Raw genomic sequence first — 18043 nt, 5'->3', positions numbered from 1 at the left:
ACTGGATTGTGCCTGATGGCTACACGTTTCATCATTATTTATTTATTTTTTTTATTTATTTTTTTTGTGCGGCGAAAAGCGCACACCGACTGGACCGGCCAAAAACGCATGAAACGGGCATGTGAAACAATGATTCCGGCGTCTGGATCCAGATTTTGAAGCATTTTCCATTGAAATGATGCAGATCCAGTCATGAAAATACAGAAAAATCTTTAAATGAGGGGTGTCTAAACTTTTGGTCTGTACTGTATGTAGATACCCCACTCGAAAACATCTGTATTCTCTAGCATGGTGAGTCTTCATAAAGCATTTTATGTTTGTTTTTCTTCCAGGTCTCTGGGGACTGGTGAACAATGCTGGCATTTTAATCCCTGTGTGCCCTAACGAATGGCTGAAAAAGGAGGACTTTAAAAAGATTCTAGATGTCAATCTCCTAGGGATGGTAGATGTAACAATCAATTTGCTCTCCTTGATCAGAAAATCCAAAGGCCGCATTGTGAATGTTTCTAGCATCGCAGGAAGGCTGGCATTTTGTGGAGGTGGATATTCCATATCTAAGTTTGGGGTTGAGGCTTTTTCAGACGTTTTAAGGTAAAATTATTTATCTAGTGCATCATGGAACCTAAACTTGGTGTGGACATGAAGCATTGTGTGATGTTATACTCTCGTCACCACTTGTTGTTTGTTCCCAAGTCAAACGTCTGAGAATATCTGAGCTGGTATACCTAGCACCCTGCCACAGTGGCAGCTGCTGGGACCTGGACAGAGACAACCAATGTTGCTGTGCCTGCACAGTGTGATGTGGAGGAGAGAAGCTGAGACGCAGAAATCACCCACATGCCAGCACTGGGCAGAGTCCCTCCAGTCACCAGCCTGGGGCCACAGGGCCCCAACATACAGCCCACAGCTCAGTGTTATCCATGGCAGCAGCTCCCCTCCCTCCTGGCATCTGGTTAACCCCATTTATGCGGGTCGGATTGTTATCTTTAAGGTTCAGCAATAACCTTCATACAGATGGGAAGGGGTTAAGCTTCTTCCTACCCCACTGGTGCAGGTTTGATGCAGCATGCATGTATTCTGGGTGAGCTGGGCGGCTACAGACTGCACCCCACCAGCTGCTCCTCCAGACATCACCCAGATTTTTAGGCAGGGGAGACAGACAGCAGCAGACTGAGCCACAACTGCAAGATACCTTTGCACTCAGGCACTGGTAGGATGGAGCTCCTCCAGGATCTGCCTGATAAACTTCAGCACTGTCTGCAGCCACCCAGGGGGAGAGCAGAGAACGTGCTCTCTCCGCCCACAATGTCACACTGGCTGCCTTCTGTTAACCCCTATGTGTGCCTGCCTGGCTGCACTGACTGAGTGAGAAGATGCTTGTGTCAGAGCTGGCACATAGGGGTTAAGAGAACGCAGCCAGCAGTGACTTTGTGGGGGGGAGAGAGCATGTTATCTCCTGCTCTGCTCTCCCAGCTGTATCTATGACAGCTAAGTGGGCCCCCCTCTCTCCCCAGGGCCCCGGCATTTGCCCACTGTGCCGGGTGCTGACGCCGGCCCTGGCAGTCAGATACAGTGACTCCATCGCACCGAGATTCTGACATTCCGTACATGGTGTATCACCCTCCCTTTTGGCTAAGCTACTGGATGGGATCCTCAAAACCCACAGTAATAAACGTAGTATATCCAGGCTCCCTGTCCACCTCTTCTGCTGTCTCTTCTTCTTCAGTCTTGCATCGACATCGCTGCATTGCGTCACTTGCATCCATTGCATCACGTTGACCAACATCCCCTGTGTGGCATCAGAAGTAATCTGCGTTCTCCTGGGGTAAGTGACTCCAGCACATCTGATAACCGTATCGGCGTACTGAAGACACAGATACTGTTAGCAGTATCGCAACCCATATAGCCATCTAGCATTTAACAGATTTGTTCGCCAGCTAGTCTGGCCCTTAATATAATATAATATAATACTTTCAAGGAAAGTTCCCACGATCTAGGAACAGCCAGCAGAGGGCGCCTCACCGCAAATGCAGGTAAATATAGGTCATTGACCTACTTTACCTTCATTCCCTGGGGTTTTGCAGCGAGGAGTAGCATTGCATTAGCAGAACTCCTGGCTGCAAAATGTTTTAACCCCTTCAGAAGGATTTACATAGTTGGACTTTACAGATCTGCAGAAGGTATGTATATTGTTGGTTTATTATGTTTTTTTTTTTTACAGATCGAGGGTCTTCAGTGATTGGATTGGGCGTTAAATAAAATATTACAACAACCTTTGTTTTTATTTCATTAAAATAATTTGTAATAATGTGTGTTTTTTTTAACCCTTTCATTCAATTGGATTAATAATGGATAGGTGTCATAATTGACGCCTCTCCATTATTAATTTGGCTTAATGTCACCTTACAATAGCAAGGTGGCATTAACCCTTCATTACCCCATATCCCACCGCTACACGGGAATGGGAAGAGAGTGGCCAAGTGCCAGAATAGGCGCATCTTCCACATGTGCCTTTTCTGGGGTGGCTGGGGGCAGATGTTTTTAGCCAGGGGGGGCCAATAACCGTGGACCCTCTCCAGGCTATTAATATCTGCCCTCAGTCACTGGCTTTACTACTCTGGCGGAGAAAATTGCGCGGGAGCCCACGCCAATTTTTTTCCGCCATTTAACCCTTTAATTTAGTAGATAGAACGGCCAAATTTTGCATATACACACTACTAACATTAGTAGTGTGGATTATGCAAAAAAAAATGGTGATATGAGATGGTTTACTGTATATAAACCATGTCTCATATCATGTCGGGTTTAGGAAGGAGAAAGCAAAAGCCGGTAATTGAATTACCAGCTTTCTGCTATATCGCGGCTGTATGAAGTAAGAATATATATACATATGTGTCTTCTGACATATATGTATGTGTGTGTAATATATATATATATATATATATATATATATATATATATATATATATATATATATATATATATATATATATATATATTTATTAGTTTTTGTTTTTTTTTACACATGGATCCCTTGTATAGCCGTATGTCGGTTTTGCAAGCCTGCGATAAAAACACGCAGTACGGATGCCATACGGATTACATACGGAGGATGCCATGCGCAAAAAACGGTGACACACCCTGCCTATGGAGGAGCTACGGACCACTATTTTCGGGACTTTTCAGCGTATTACGGCCGTAATATACGGACCGTATTTTCATACGCTGAGTGTAATGCCTGCCTAAGGCAGCCACACTATTTAACCCCTTAACAACACATGACTCTTCTTTTCTTGTAGCTGATGGCTGTGATAAACAGCCATCATCTGCCTCTAGCAGCTCTGCTCCACTCGCAGCAATTAACCTGTCAAATGCGCTGTCAATCTGTGACAGCAATACTTACAGCGCGCCATCAGGAGGGTGCTCAAATCTATACACCATGATGGCCAGGGGTCTGCTGAAGACCCCTATGCCTGTCTTGACTGCAAAACTGAAAGCCAGCCTGTAGCTGGTGTCCATAGGAGACTGTGATTTTTGCTATATACAGCAATACTGTGGCATTGCTGTATATACAACCCCTGGCAAAAATTATGTAATCATCAACCTTGGAAGATGTTCATTCAGTTGTTAATTTTTTATTTAAAAAAGCAGATCACAGACATGGCACAAAACTACAGTCATTTCAAATGGCCACTTTCTGGCTTTAACCCCTTCATGACCTTGGGATTTTTCGTTTTTCCGTGTTTGTTTTTCACTCCCCTCCTTCCCAGAGCCATAACTTTTTTTTATTTTTCCGTCAATTTGGCCATGTGAGGGCTTATTTTTTGCGGGACGAGCTGTACTTTTGAACAACATCATTGGTTTTAGCATGTCGTGTACTAAAAAACGGGAAAAAATTTCCAAGTGCGGTAAAATTGCAAAAAAAAGTGCAATCCCACACTTGTTTTTTGTTTGGCTTTTTTGCTAGGTTCACTAAATGCTAAAACTGACCTGAGATTATGATTCTCCAGGTCAGTACGAGTTCATAGACACCTAACATGACTAGGTTATTTTTTACCTAAGTAATGAAAATAAATTCCAAACTTTGCTTAACCCCTCTGTGACCTTAGACGTACTATCCCGTCGAGGTGCCCTGGGCTTATCTGACCCTGGACGGGATAGTACGTCATAGCCGATCAGCCGCGCTCACGGGGGGAGCGCGGCCGGGTGTCAGCTGCTTATCGCAGCTGACATCCGGCACTATGTGCCAGGAGCGGTCACGGACCGCCCCCGGCACATTAACCCCTGGCACACCGCGATCAAAGATGATCGCAATGTGCCGGCGGTGCAGGGAAGCACCGCGCAGGGAGGGGGCTCCCTGCGGGCTTCCCTGAGCCCCCCGCAGCAACGCGATGTGATCGCGTTGCTGCGAGGGTCTCACCTCCCTCCCTGCTCCCTCCAGCCCCGGATCCAAGATGGCCGCGGATCCGGGTCCTGCAGGGAGGGAGGTGGCTTCACAGAGCCTGCTCAGAGCAGGCACTGTGAAGCCTGCACTGCTCTAAGTGAGATCAGTGATCTGACAGAGTGCTGTGCAAACTGTCAGATCACTGATCTGTGATGTCCCCCCCTGGGACAAAGTAAAAAAGTTAAAAAAAAATTTTCCAAATGTGTAAAAAAAATAAAAAAAAATATTCCAAAATAATGAAAAAAAAAAAAAAAATTATTCCCATAAATACATTTCTTCATCTAAATAAAAAACCAATAAAAGTACACATATTTAGTATCGCCGCGTCCGTAACGACCCGACCTATAAAACTGTCCCACTAGTTAACCCCTTCAGTAAACACCGTAAGAAAAAAAAAAAAACGAGGCAAAAAACAACGCTTTATTATCATACCGCCGAACAAAAAGTGGAATAACACGCGATCAAAAGGACAGATATAAATAACCATGGTACCGCTGAAAGCGTCATATTGTCCCGCAAAAAAAGAGCCGCCATACAGCATCATCAGCAAAAAAATAAGTTATAGTCCTGAGAATAAAGCGATGCAAAAATAATTATTTTTTCTGTAAAATAGTTTTTATCGTATAAAAGCGCCAAACCATAAAAAAATGATATAAATGAGGTATCGCTGTAATCGTACTGACCCGAAGAATAAAACTGATTTATCAATTTTACCAAACGCGGAACGGTATAAACGCCTCCCCCAATAGAAATTCATGAATAGCTGGCTTTTGGTCATTCTTCCTCACAAAAATCGGAATAAAAAGCGATCAAAAAATGTCACGTGCCCAAAAATGTTTTCAATAAAAACGTCAACTCGTCCTGCAAAAAACAAGACCTCACATGACTCTGTGGACCAAAATATGGAAAAATTATAGCTCTCAAAATGTGGTATTGCAAAAAATATTTTTTGCAATAAAAAGGGTCTTTCAGTGTGTGACTGCTGCCAATCATAAAAATCCGCTAAAAAACTCGCTATAAAAGTAAATCAAACCCCCCTTCATCACCCCCTTAGTTAGGGAAAAATAAAAAAAAATGTATTTATTTCCATTTTCCGGTTAGGGCTAGGGTTAGGGTTAGGGCTAGGGTTAGGGTTAGGGTTGGGGCTAAAGTTAGGGTTAGGGTTTAGATTACATTTACAGTTGGGAATAGGGTTGGGATTAGGGTTAGGGGTGTGTCAGGGTTAGAGGTGTGGTTAGGGTTACCGTTGGAATTAGGGTTAGGGGTGTGTTTAGATTAGGGTTTCAGTTATAATTGGGGGGTTTCCACTGTTTTGGCACATCAGGGGCTCTCCAAACACGACATGGCGTCCGATCTCAATTCCAGCCAATTCTGCGTTGAAAAAGTAAAACAGTGCTCCTTCCCTTCCGAGCTCTCCTGTGTGCCCAAACAGGGGTTTACCCCAATATATGGGGTATCAGCGTACTCAGGACAAATTGGACAACAACTTTTGTGGACCAATTTCTCCTGTTACCCTTGGGAAAATACAAAACTGGGGGCTAAAAAATAATTTTTGTGGGAAAACAAAAAGATTTTTTATTTTCACGGCTCTGCGTTATAAACTGTAGTGAAACACTTGGGGGTTCAAAGTTCTCACAACACATCTAGATAAGTTCATTGAGGGGTCTAGTTTCCAATATGGTGTCACTTGTGGGGGGTTTCTACTGTTTAGGTACATTAGGGGCTCTGCAAACGCAATGTGACGCCTGCAGACCAATCCATCTAAGTCTGCATTCCAAATGATGCTCCTTCCCTTCCGAGCCCTCCCATGCGCCCAAACTGGTTTACTGCCACATATGGGGTATCAGCGTACTCGGGACAAATTGGACAACAACTTTTGAGGTCCAATTTCTTCTCTTACCCTTGGAAAAATAAAAAATTGGGGGCAAAAATATAATTTTTGTGAAAAAATATGATTTTTTATTTTTACGGTTCTGCATTATAAACTTCTGTGAAGCACTTGGTGGGTCAAAGTGCTCACCACACATCCAGATAAGTTCCTTAGGGGGTCTACTTTCCAAAATGGTGTCACTTGTGGGGGGTTTCAATGTTTAGGCACATCAGTGGCTCTCCAAACGCAACATGGCGTCCCATCTCAATTCCTGTCAATTTTGCATTGAAAAGTCAAATAGCGCTCCTTCCCTTCCGAGCTCTCCCATGCGCCCAAACGGTGGTTTACTGCCACATATGGGGTATCAGCGTACTCAGGACAAATTGGACAACAACTTTTTGGGTCCAATTTCTCCTGTTACCCTTGGTAAAATAAAACAAATTGGAGCTGAAGTAAATTTTTTGTGTAAAAAAGTTAAATGTTCATTTTTATTTAAACATTCCAAAAATTCCTATTAAACACCTGAAGGGTTAATAAACTTCTTGAATGTGGTTTTGAGCACCTTGAGGGGTGCAGTTTTTAGAATGGTGTCACACTTGGGCATTTTCTATCATATAGACCCCTCAAAATGACTTCAAATGAGACGTGGTCCCTAAAAAAAAAAATGGTGTTGTAAAAATGAGAAATTGCTGGTCAACTTTTAACCCTTATAACTCCCTAACAAAAAAAAAAATTGGTTCCAAAATTATGCTGATGTAAAGGAGACATGTGGGAAATGTTACTTATTAAGTATTTTGTGTGACATATCTCTGTGATTTAATTGCATAAAAATTCAAAGTTTGAAAATTGCGAAATTTTCAAAATTTTCGCCAAATTTCCGTTTTTTTCACAAATAAACGCAGGTACTATCAAAGAAATTTTACCACTATCATGAAGTACAATATGTCACGAGAAAACAATGTCAGAATCACCAGGATCCGTTGAAGCGTTTCGGAGTTATAACCTCATAAAGGGACAGTGGTCAGAATTGTAAAAATTGGCCTGGTCATTGACGTGCAAACCACCCTTGGGGGTAAAGGGGTTAAAAAAAAAAAAAAAAAAAAAAAATTGCGCCATTTTCCGATACTCGAAGCGTCTCAATTTTTCATGATCTGGGGTCGGTTGAGGGCTTATTTTTTGCGTGCCCAGATGACGTTTTTAATGATAGCATTTTGGTGCAGATACGTTCTTTTGATTGCCCGTTATTGCATTTTAATGCAATGTCGTGGCGACCAAAAAAACGTAATTCTGGCGTTTCAAATTTTTTTTCTCACTACGCTGTTTAGTGATCAGGTTAATGCTTTTTTTTTTTTTTTTTTAATTGATCGGGCGATTCTGAGCGCGGCGATACCAAATATGTGTAGATTTGTTTATTTTTTTTATTTTTTTTTTTTTATTGATTTATTTTGATTGGGGTGAAGGGGGGGGGGGTGATTTAAACTTTTATATATATATTTTTTTTTTTTTACTTTTTTTTTTTTTTTAATTTTGCCATGCTTCAATAGCCTCCATGAGAGGCTAGAAGCAGGCACAGCACGATCTCCTCTGCTACATAGCAGCGATCTGCAGAAAATCAGGTGTGCTGTGAGCACCGACCACAGGGTGGCGCTCACAGCTACCGGCGATCAGTAACCATAGAGGTCTCAAGGACTTCTATGGTTACAATGGAGAAGCATCGCCGACCTCCGATCATATGACGGGGGTCGGCGATGACGTCATTTCCGGATGCCGTAGTTAAATGCCGCTGTCTGCGTTTGACAGCGGCATTTAACTAGTTAATAGGCGCGGGCAGATCGCGATTCTGCTCGCACCTATTACCGGCACATGTCAGCTGTTCAAAACAGCTGACATGTCCTGGCTTTGGTGCGGGCTCACCACCGGAGCCCGCATCAAAGCGGGGCTTCTGACCTCGGACGTACTATCCCGTCCGAGGTCAGAAAGGGGTTAATAAATGCTAAAACAAATCAAGACCAAAAAAGTTGTAGTCAGTATTTGTTACTTTTTTAGAACAAGCATAGGGGAAAAATTATAGACTCAATTATGTGGGGGGAAAAATTATGGAATCGCCCTCAAAATTTCAATTCCCAAAACTAACACCTGCATCAAATTAGATCTGCTAGTTCGTCTGCATCTAAAAAGGAGTGACCACACCTTAGAGAGCTGTTGTACCAAGTGGACTGACATGAATCATGGCTCCAACATGAGAGATGTCAATTGAAACAAAGGAGAGGGTTATCAAACTCTTAAGAGTCATCACGCAATGTTGCAAAAGATGTTGGTTAGTGATGGTCGAGTATACTTTTAGACAGCTGACTGAACAACCAACATTAGTGATGAGCAAGTATACTCATTGCTCGGGTTTTCCCAGCACGCTCGGGTGATCTCCGAGTATTTGTTGGTGTTCGGAGATATAGTTTTCATCGCCTCAGCTAAATGATTTACAGCTATTAGCCAGCTTGACTACATGTGGGGATTCCCTAGTAACCAGGCAACCCCCACATGTACTCAGCCTGGCTAGTAGCTGTAAATCATTCAGCTGAGGCGATGAAAACTAAATCTCCGAACACTAACAAATACTCGGAGATCACCCGAGCGTGCTGGGAAAACCCGAGCAATGAGTATACTTGCTCATCACTAATGTTGGTTGTTCAGTCAGCTGTCTAAAATCTGGACCAAATACAAACAACATGGGAAGGTTGTTCAAGGCAAACATACTGGTAGACCAAGGAAGACATCAAAGCGTCAAGACCGGAAACTTAAAGCAATATGTCTCCAAAACAGGAAATTCACAACAAAACAAATGAGGAATGAATGGGAGGAAACTGGAGTCAACGTCTGTGACCGAACTGTAAGAAACCGCCAAAAGGAATTGGGATTTACATACAGAAAAGCTAAATGAAAGCCATCATTAACACCTAAACAGAAAAAAACAAGGTTACAATGGGCTAAGGAAAAGCAGTCATGGACTCTGGATGACTGGCTGAAAGTCATATTCATTGATGAATCTCGAATCTGCATTGGGCAAAGTGATGATGCTGGAATTTTTCATTGGTGCCGTTCCAATGAGATTTATAAAGATGACTGCCTGAAGAGAACATGCAAATTTCCACAGTCATTGATGATATGGGGCTGCATGTCAGGTAAAGGCACTGGGGAGATGGCTGTCATTACATCTTCAATAAATGCACAAGTTTATGATGATATTTGGACACTTATCCCATCAATTGAAAGGATGTTTGGGGATGATGAAATCATTTTCAAAGATGATGATGCATCCTGCCATAGAGCAAAAACTGTGAAAACATTCCTTGAAAATAGACACACAAAGTCAATGTCATGGCCTGCAAATAGTCCGGATATCAATCCAATTGAAAATCTTTGGAAGTTGAAGAAAATGGTCTATGACAAGGCTCCAACCTGCAAAGCTGATCTGGCAGCAGCAATCAGAGAAAGTTGGAGCCAGATTGATGAAGATTCCTGTGTGACACTCATTAAGTCCATGCCTGAGACTGCAAGCTGTAATAAAAGCCAGAGGTGGTGCAACAAAATACTAGTGATGTGTTGGAGTGTTTTGTTTTTTTTTTTCTCCATGATTCCATATTTTTTCCCACATAATTGAGTGAGTCCATAATTTTTCCCCTATGCTTGTTCTAAAAAAGTAACAAATACTGACTACAACTTTTTTGTTCTTGATTTCTTTTAGTGTTTATTAAAGCCAGAAATTGTCATTTGAAATGACTTTAGTTTTGTGCCATGTCTGTGATTGTTTGTGTGTTTTTTTTTTTTTGTTTTTTTTTAACAAAAAAAATACAACTGAATGAACATCCTCCAAGGCCGGTGATTAGATTTTTTGCCACGGGTTGTAGCAAAAGCGATCGATGATCACAAGCTCAAGTTCCCTAAAAGGACTAACAAATCTAGTTAAAAAAAAGCAAATCTAAAAGTTCAAATTGTCTCTTTTCCCTTATTAAAAATTAAGAAATAAAAAGAATTCAATACATACTTGATATCCCTGCACTTGTAAAAGTCAGATTTTTCAAAATATGAAATTAATCTATTCGGTAACAGTCTTAAAGGGAACCTGTCACCCCGTTATTTCAAGAAGAGCTAAAAATAGCGTTAAATAGGGGCAGAGTTGCACAGCTTCAAGGAAAATAGCGCGATCTGCGCTATTCAGCCGTTTATCGGTGGGCGCGGCCATCTTTGTGAGGCCGCGCATGCGCAGATGGTTCTTCTCGGCACTTCAGGAAAATGGCCACGGGATGCCGCGCATGCGCAGATGGAGATTGCGGTGGCCATTTTCCTGCAGCCGAGATGCGAACTCGGCTTCAGGAAAATGGCCGTCGAGATCCTTGAAGCTGCGCAGTGGATTCGCCACTTGGACATGCGCACACCACTACGCCACCAACGGAGATCTGGGGGAGAAACAGCTCTGTCACCATGCCCATATGACCTGACCAGCGTGAGTGACAGCCCAAAACGGCGACTTTACAAAGGTATTTCGGCAGCATAGGTGGGGAATAAAGGCTCCAAAAAACACTAATGTAAAGCCCAGCTCTGCCCCTATTTAACGCTATTTTATCGGTCGTCCATGACAGCACTACGGAGAGAGGGGATCCGCCCTTCAGGAACAGGAAACCTACAGATACATAAGGGCGGCACCTCTCCCACGCATCAGTTGGTTTCCTGTTCCTGGAGGACAGGATTCCCTTCAGATACGACGACTTCGTTCACCTATCAACACCCAGGCCGGCTGTCCGACCCAGATAGCGAGGGGGTCTCCTACCTCGGGCAGTGCGGGTCCCTGGAAGCGCCACGGTGGGTCCGGGTAGGACTCCACGACAGTGAGCGGTGCAGGCTGGAGCGACGTCCGGAGGAGGTCCATCCCCAGTGGCAGCAAGGTGAGTATGTCCCCCCTTCCCCCAGAGCGGTTCACCCTCCTGGGCCTCGGTCTTCCCCACCTCTGGCCCCCGTCAGTGCAGTGCGGTGCAGGCTTTCCGGGAGCGCCCTGTGTGCTCCTTTCGGTTCGGGGGGCGGGACCGGAGCCGGGGGTCGGGCGCTGGCTTCTGCCGCGATCGCCGCTGTGCTGCGGCCGTGAGCGGCGGTAGTGTAGCGGCAGGCGGCTGGGGGGTCCGGCAGAGCCGTCCCCGGCTTCCGGGAGCGTCCCTGAGCTCTCTGCCCGAAACCAGAACTGACGCACAGGGGGCGGGGCCTAAACCGGAAGTGAAACGCCGGCCGCTTTTTTGCTTACAGCGCCGCTGTCCTGCATGCGGCGGGGGAGGGGCGATTGGAGGTGGGGGAGCGTCCTGCACGTGGGGGGGTTGATTCGGCCACACAGCTGCACATGTTCCGGATCCGGGGGAAGGGCTATTTATAGCCGAACAGAACGCTGCAGGGCTGCTTGTGTGCCCATCGGCAGCTATGGATGAGCCGGAAGCTGCCGTCGGTCTGCTGGAGCAGGAGCAGGACAGATCCTCTGAGAAGTCCCATGCAAACCCCCAGCCGAAGACGCGCGGACGCAGTAATCAGCCCAGTCGCAGATCTAGACAACAGGATCTGGACCGACCCCTGTTGTGAATTCTGTGGCAGAGCTCCCTCCTGTGGTCACAAGTGGTACTTCGGCTGATTCTCTCTGGGAGCTTCAGTTTGTGGAGGAAAGTGGTACTGCGGCTTCTGAGTTTCCTCTCTCAGGTGATCTGGTGAGGTCGTTAGGTGTGTCTCTACTTAACTCCACCTAGTGCTTTGATCCTGGCTTCCTGTCAATGTTCCAGTGTTGGACTTGTTTTTCCCTGGATCATTCCTGTGGCCTGCTGCTCTGCATAGCTAAGTGCTTCTTTGCTATTTGTTTGCTATTTTTTCTGTCCAGCTTGTCTAATTGTTTTGCTGGAAGCTCTGGGACGCAAAGGGTGTACCTCCGTGCCGTTAGTTCGGTACGGAGGGTCTTTTTGCCCCCTTTGCGTGGTTTTCTTTAGGATTTTGTGTAGACCGCAAAGTTATCTTTCCTATCCTCGCTCTGTTAAGAAAGTCAGGCCTCACTTTGCTAAATCTATTTCATCCCTACGTTTGTCTTTTCATCTTACTCAGTCATTATATGTGGGGGGCTGCCTTTTCCTTTGGGGTATTTCTCTGAGGCAAGGTAGGCTTATTTTTCTATCTTCAGGCTAGTTAGTTTCTCAGGCTGTTCCGAGTTGCATAGGCAGAGTTAGGCGCAATCCACGGCTGCCTCTAGTGTTGTTTGGAGAGGATTAGGGATTGCGGTCTGCAGAGTTCCCACGTCTCAGAGCTCGTTCTATTATTTGGGTTATTGTCAGATCACTGTATGTGCTCTGACCGCTATGTCCATTGTGATACTGAATTGCCTATCACAACAGTACAGGAAGCCTCAAGTGCTAATGATTCTCAATAGAGGGGAAAAAAGAAGTTCTGAGACCATTTTTTTTTCTTTGCACTGTGTTTTGCCTTTTTTTTCCCCTAGACATTTGGGTGGTTCAGGACACAGGTGTAGCAATGGACATTAAAGGTCTGTCTTCATGTGTGGATCAGCTCACGGCAAGAGTTCAAAATATTCAAGATTTTGTGGTTCAGAATTCTTTGTTAGAACCGAGAATTCCTATTCCAGATTTGTTTTTTGGAGATAGAACTAAATTTCTGAGTTTCAAAAATAATTGTAAACTATTTCTGGCTTTGAAACCTCGCTCCTCTGGTGACCCAATTAAACAGGTTAGGATCGTCATTTCTTTTTTGCATGGCGACCCTCAGGACTGGGCATTTTCTCTTGCGTCAGGAGATCCTGCATTAAGTAATATCGATGCGTTTTTCCTGGCGCTTGGATTGCTGTACGATGAGCCTAATTCAGTGGATCAGGCAGGAAAAAATTTGCTGGCTCTTTGTCAGGCTCAGGATGAGATAGAGGTATATTGTCAGAAATTTAGAAAGTGGTCCGTGCTCACTCAATGGAATGAATCTGCGCTGGCAGCTATATTCAGAAAGGGTCTCTCTGAAGCCCTTAAGGATGTCATGGTGGGATTTCCTATGCCTTCTGGTTTGAATGAGTCTATGTTTTTGGCCATTCAGATCGGTCGACGCTTGCGTGAGCGTAAATCTGTGCACCATTTGGCGGTATTACCTGAGCTTAAACCTGAGCCTATGCAGTGCGATAGGACTTTGACCAGAGTTGAACGGCAAGAACACAGACGTCTGAATGGGCTGTGTTTCTACTGTGGTGATTCCACTCATGCTATCTCTGATTGTCCTAAGCGCACTAAGCGGTTCGCTAGGTCTGCCACCATTGGTACAGTACAGTCAAAATTTCTTCTGTCCGTTACCTTGATCTGCTCTTTGTCATCGTATTCTGTCATGGCGTTTGTGGATTCAGGCGCTGCCCTGAATTTGATGGACTTGGAATATGCTAAGCGTTGTGGTTTTTTTTTGGAGCCCTTGCAGTGTCCTATTCCATTGAGAGAAATTGATGCTACGCCTTTGGCCAAGAATAAGCCTCAATACTGGACCCAGCTGACCATGTGCATGGCTCCTGCACATCAGGAGGTTATTCGCTTTCTGGTGTTGCATAATCTGCATGATGTGGTCGTGTTGGGGTTGCCATGGCTACAAGCCCATAATCCAGTATTGGATTGGAAATCCATGTCGGTGTCCAGCTGGGGTTGTCAGGGGGTACATGGTGATGTTCCATTTCTGTCAATTTCGTCATCCCCCCTTCTGAGGTTCCAGAGTTCTTGTCTGATTACCGGGATGTATTTGATGAGCCCAAGTCCGATACCCTACCTCCGCATAGGGATTGTGATTGTGCTATCAATTTGATTCCTGGTAGTAAATTCCCAAAAGGTCGACTGTTTAATTTATCCGTGCCTGAGCACACCGCTATGCGCAGTTATGTGAAGGAATCCCTGGAGAAGGGGCATATTCGCCCGTCATCGTCGCCATTAGGAGCAGGGTTCTTTTTTGTAGCCAAGAAGGATGGTTCGCTGAGACCTTGTATAGATTACCGCCTTCTTAATAAGATCACGGTTAAATTTCAGTACCCCTTGCCATTGTTATCTGATTTGTTTGCTCGGATTAAGGGGGCTAGTTGGTTCACCAAGATAGATCTTCGTGGTGCGTATAATCTTGTGCGTATTAAGCAAGGCAATGAATGGAAAACTGCATTTAATACGCCCGAGGGTCATTTTGAGTATCTAGTGATGCCATTTGGACTTGCCAATGCTCAATCAGTGTTTCAGTCCTTTATGCATGACATCTTCCGAGAGTACCTGGATAAATTCCTGATTGTGTACTTGGATGACATTTTGATCTTCTCGGATGATTGGGAGTCTCATGTGAAGCAGGTCAGAACGGTTTTTCAGGTCCTGCGTGCTAATTCTTTGTTTGTGAAGGGATCAAAGTGTCTCTTTGGTGTGCAGAAGGTTTCATTTTTGGGGTTCATCTTTTCCCCTTCTACTATCGAGATGTATCCTGTTAAGGTCCAAGCCATCCATGATTGGACTCAGCCGACATCTCTGAAAAGTCTGCAAAAGTTCCTGGGGTTTGCTAATTTTTATCGTCGCTTCATCTGCAATTTTTCTAGTATTGCCAAACCATTGACCGATTTGACCAAGAAGGGTGCTGATGTGGTCAATTGGTCTTCTGCTGCTGTGGAAGCTTTTCAAGAGTTGAAGCGTCGTTTTTCTTCTGCCCCTGTGTTGTGTCAACCAGATGTTTCTCTTCCGTTCCAGGTCGAGGTTGATGCTTCTGAGATTGGAGCAGGGGCTGTTTTGTCGCAGAGAGGTTCTGATTGCTCAGTGATGAAACCATGCGCTTTTTTTTTCCAGGAAGTTTTCGCCTGCTGAGCGAAATTATGATGTGGGCAACCGAGAGTTGCTGGCCATGAAGTGGGCATTCGAGGAGTGGCGTCATTGGCTTGAAGGAGCTATGCATTGCGTGGTGGTATTGACTGATCATAAGAACTTGACTTATCTCGAGTCTGCTAAGCGGTTGAATCCTAAACAGGCTCGTTGGTCGCTGTTTTTTGCCCGTTTTGACTTTGTGATTTCGTACCTTCCGGGCTCTCAAAATGTGAAGGCGGATGCTCTGTCTAGGAGTTTTGTGCCCGACTCTCCGGGTTTGTCTGAGCCGGCGGGTATCCTCAAGGAAGGAGTAATTGTGTCTGCCATCTCCCCTGATTTGCGGTGGGTGCTGCAAAAATTTCAGGCTAATAAACCTGATCGTTGTCCTGCGGAGAAACTGTTTGTCCCGGATAGGTGGACAAATAAAGTGATCTCTGAGGTTCATTGTTCGGTGTTGGCTGGTCATCCTGGAATCTTTGGTACCAGAGAGTTAGTGGCTAGATCCTTTTGGTGGCCATCTCTGTCGCAGGATGTGCGTTCTTTTGTGCAGTCCTGTGGGATTTGTGCTCGGGCTAAGCCCTGCTGTTCTCGTGCCAGTGGGTTGCTTTTGCCCTTGCCGGTCCCGAAGAGGCCTTGGACACATATCTTTATGGATTTTATTTCAGATCTTCCCGTTTCTCAAAAGATGTCAGTCATTTGGGTGGTCTGTGATCGCTTTTCTAAGATGGTCCATCTGGTACCCTTGTCTAAATTGCCTTCCTCCTCTGATTTGGTGCCATTGTTCTTCCAGCATGTGGTTCGTTTACATGGCATTCCAGAGAATATCGTTTCTGACAGAGGTTCCCAGTTTGTTTCGATGTTTTGGCGAGCCTTTTGTGGTAGGATGGGCATTGACTTGTCTTTTTCCTCGGCTTTCCATCCTCAGACTAATGGCCAGACCGAACAAACCAATCAGACCTTGGAAACATATCTGAGATGCTTTGTTTCTGCTAATCAGGATGACTGGGTGTCCTTTTTGCCTTTGGCTGAGTTCGCCCTTAATAATCGGACCAGCTCGGCTACCTTGGTTTCGCCATTTTTCTGCAATTCTGGGTTCCATCCTCGTTTCTCTTCAGGGCAGGTTGAGTCTTCGGACTGTCCTGGTGTGGATACTGTGGTGGACAGGTTGCAGCAGATTTGGACTCATGTAGTGGACAATTTGACCTTGTCCCAGGAGAAGGCTCAACGTTTCGCTAATTGCAGACGCCGTGTGGGTCCCCGACTTCGTGTTGGGGATCTGGTTTGGTTATCTTCTCGTCATATTCCTATGAAGGTGTCCTCTCCTAAGTTTAAACCTCGTTTTATTGGTCCGTATAGGATTTCTGAGGTTCTTAATCCTGTGTCTTTTCATCTGACCCTTCCAGATTCTTTTTCCATACATAACGTGTTCCATAGGTCATTGTTGCGGAGATACGTAGCACCTATGGTTCCATCTGTTGATCCTCCTGCCCCGGTTTTGGTGGAGGGGGAGTTGGAGTATATTGTGGAGAAGATTTTGGATTCTCGTGTTTCAAGACGGAAACTCCAGTATCTGGTCAAATGGAAGGGTGATGCTCAGGAAGAGAATTCCTGGTTTTTTGCCTCTGATGTCCATGCTCCCTATCTTGTTCGTGCCTTTCATGTGGCTCATCCTGGTCGGCCTGGGGGCTCTGGTGAGGGTTCGGTGACCCCTCCTCAAGGGGGGGGTACTGTTGTGAATTCTGTGGCAGAGCTCCCTCCTGTGGTCACAAGTGGTACTTCGGCTGATTCTCTCTGGGAGCTTCCGTTTGTGGAGGAAAGTGGTACTGCGGCTTCTGAGTTTCCTCCCTCAGGTGATCTGGTGAGGTCGTTAGGTGCTTCTCTACTTAACTCCACCTAATGCTTTGATCCTGGCTTCCTGTCAATGTTCCAGTGTTGGACTTGTTTTTCCCTGGATCATTCCTGTGGCCTGCTGCTCTGCATAGCTAAGTGCTTCTTTGCTATTTGTTTGCTATTTTTTCTGTCCAGCTTGTCTAATTGTTTTGCTGGAAGCTCTGGGACGCAGAGGGTGTACCTCCGTGCCGTTAGTTCGGTACGAAGGGTCTTTTTGCCCCCTTTGCGTGGTTTTCTTTAGGATTTTGTGTAGACCGCAAAGTTATCTTTCCTATCCTCGCTCTGTTAAGAAAGTCGGGCCTCACTTTGCTAAATCTATTTCATCCCTACGTTTGTCTTTTCATCTTAACTCACAGTCATTATATGTGGGGGGCTGCCTTTTCCTTTGGGGTATTTCTCTGAGGCAAGGTAGGCTTATTTTCTATCTTCAGGCTAGCTAGTTTCTCAGGCTGTGCCGAGTTGCATAGGCAGAGTTAGGCGCAATCCACGGCTGCCTCTAGTGTTGTTTGGAGAGGATTAGGGATTGCGGTCTGCAGAGTTCCCACGTCTCAGAGCTCGTTCTATTATTTGGGTTATTGTCAGATCACTGTATGTGCTCTGACCGCTATGTCCATTGTGATACTGAATTGCCTATCACAACAGACCCCCCCCCCCCCCCCAGTGATCCGGTACCTACCGCTACTGCCTGGGTAAGAGATCTACGTGAACGTACCCTGTTATGGCTGTCAATCAGGCAACACAGCGTGCAGTAATCAGCGCACATACAGAGATCTGGCAATAACCAAAAACAATAGGACGAGCTCTGAGACGTGGAATCTCTGTAGACTGCAGTACCTGATCTATCCTCACACAACTATAAGCAGCAGTGGATTGCGCCTATCACTACCTATGCAACTCGGCACTGCCTGAGGAGCTGACTAGCCTGAAGATAGAAATACAAGCCTGACTTACCTCAGAGAA

General features: G+C 45.2%; 1 protein-coding gene across 1 annotated transcript in view; it reads left to right on the top strand.

Annotated features, from left to right (window-relative positions):
• Positions 1-18043, top strand: part of LOC138670809 (retinol dehydrogenase 7-like) — a 61150-nt gene that overhangs the window by 28637 nt on the left and 14470 nt on the right. The window contains exon 3 of the mRNA XM_069758496.1: positions 333-591. Coding sequence (XP_069614597.1) covers positions 333-591 — 259 coding nt within the window. The remainder of the gene's footprint in view (positions 1-332; positions 592-18043) is intronic.

This window comes from Ranitomeya imitator, chromosome 3 (assembly GCF_032444005.1).
Source record: "Ranitomeya imitator isolate aRanImi1 chromosome 3, aRanImi1.pri, whole genome shotgun sequence".
NCBI lineage: Eukaryota > Metazoa > Chordata > Amphibia > Anura > Dendrobatidae > Ranitomeya > Ranitomeya imitator.
Note: the sequence above shows the minus strand (reverse complement) of the source record. Positions and strands in the feature narration are given on the sequence as shown.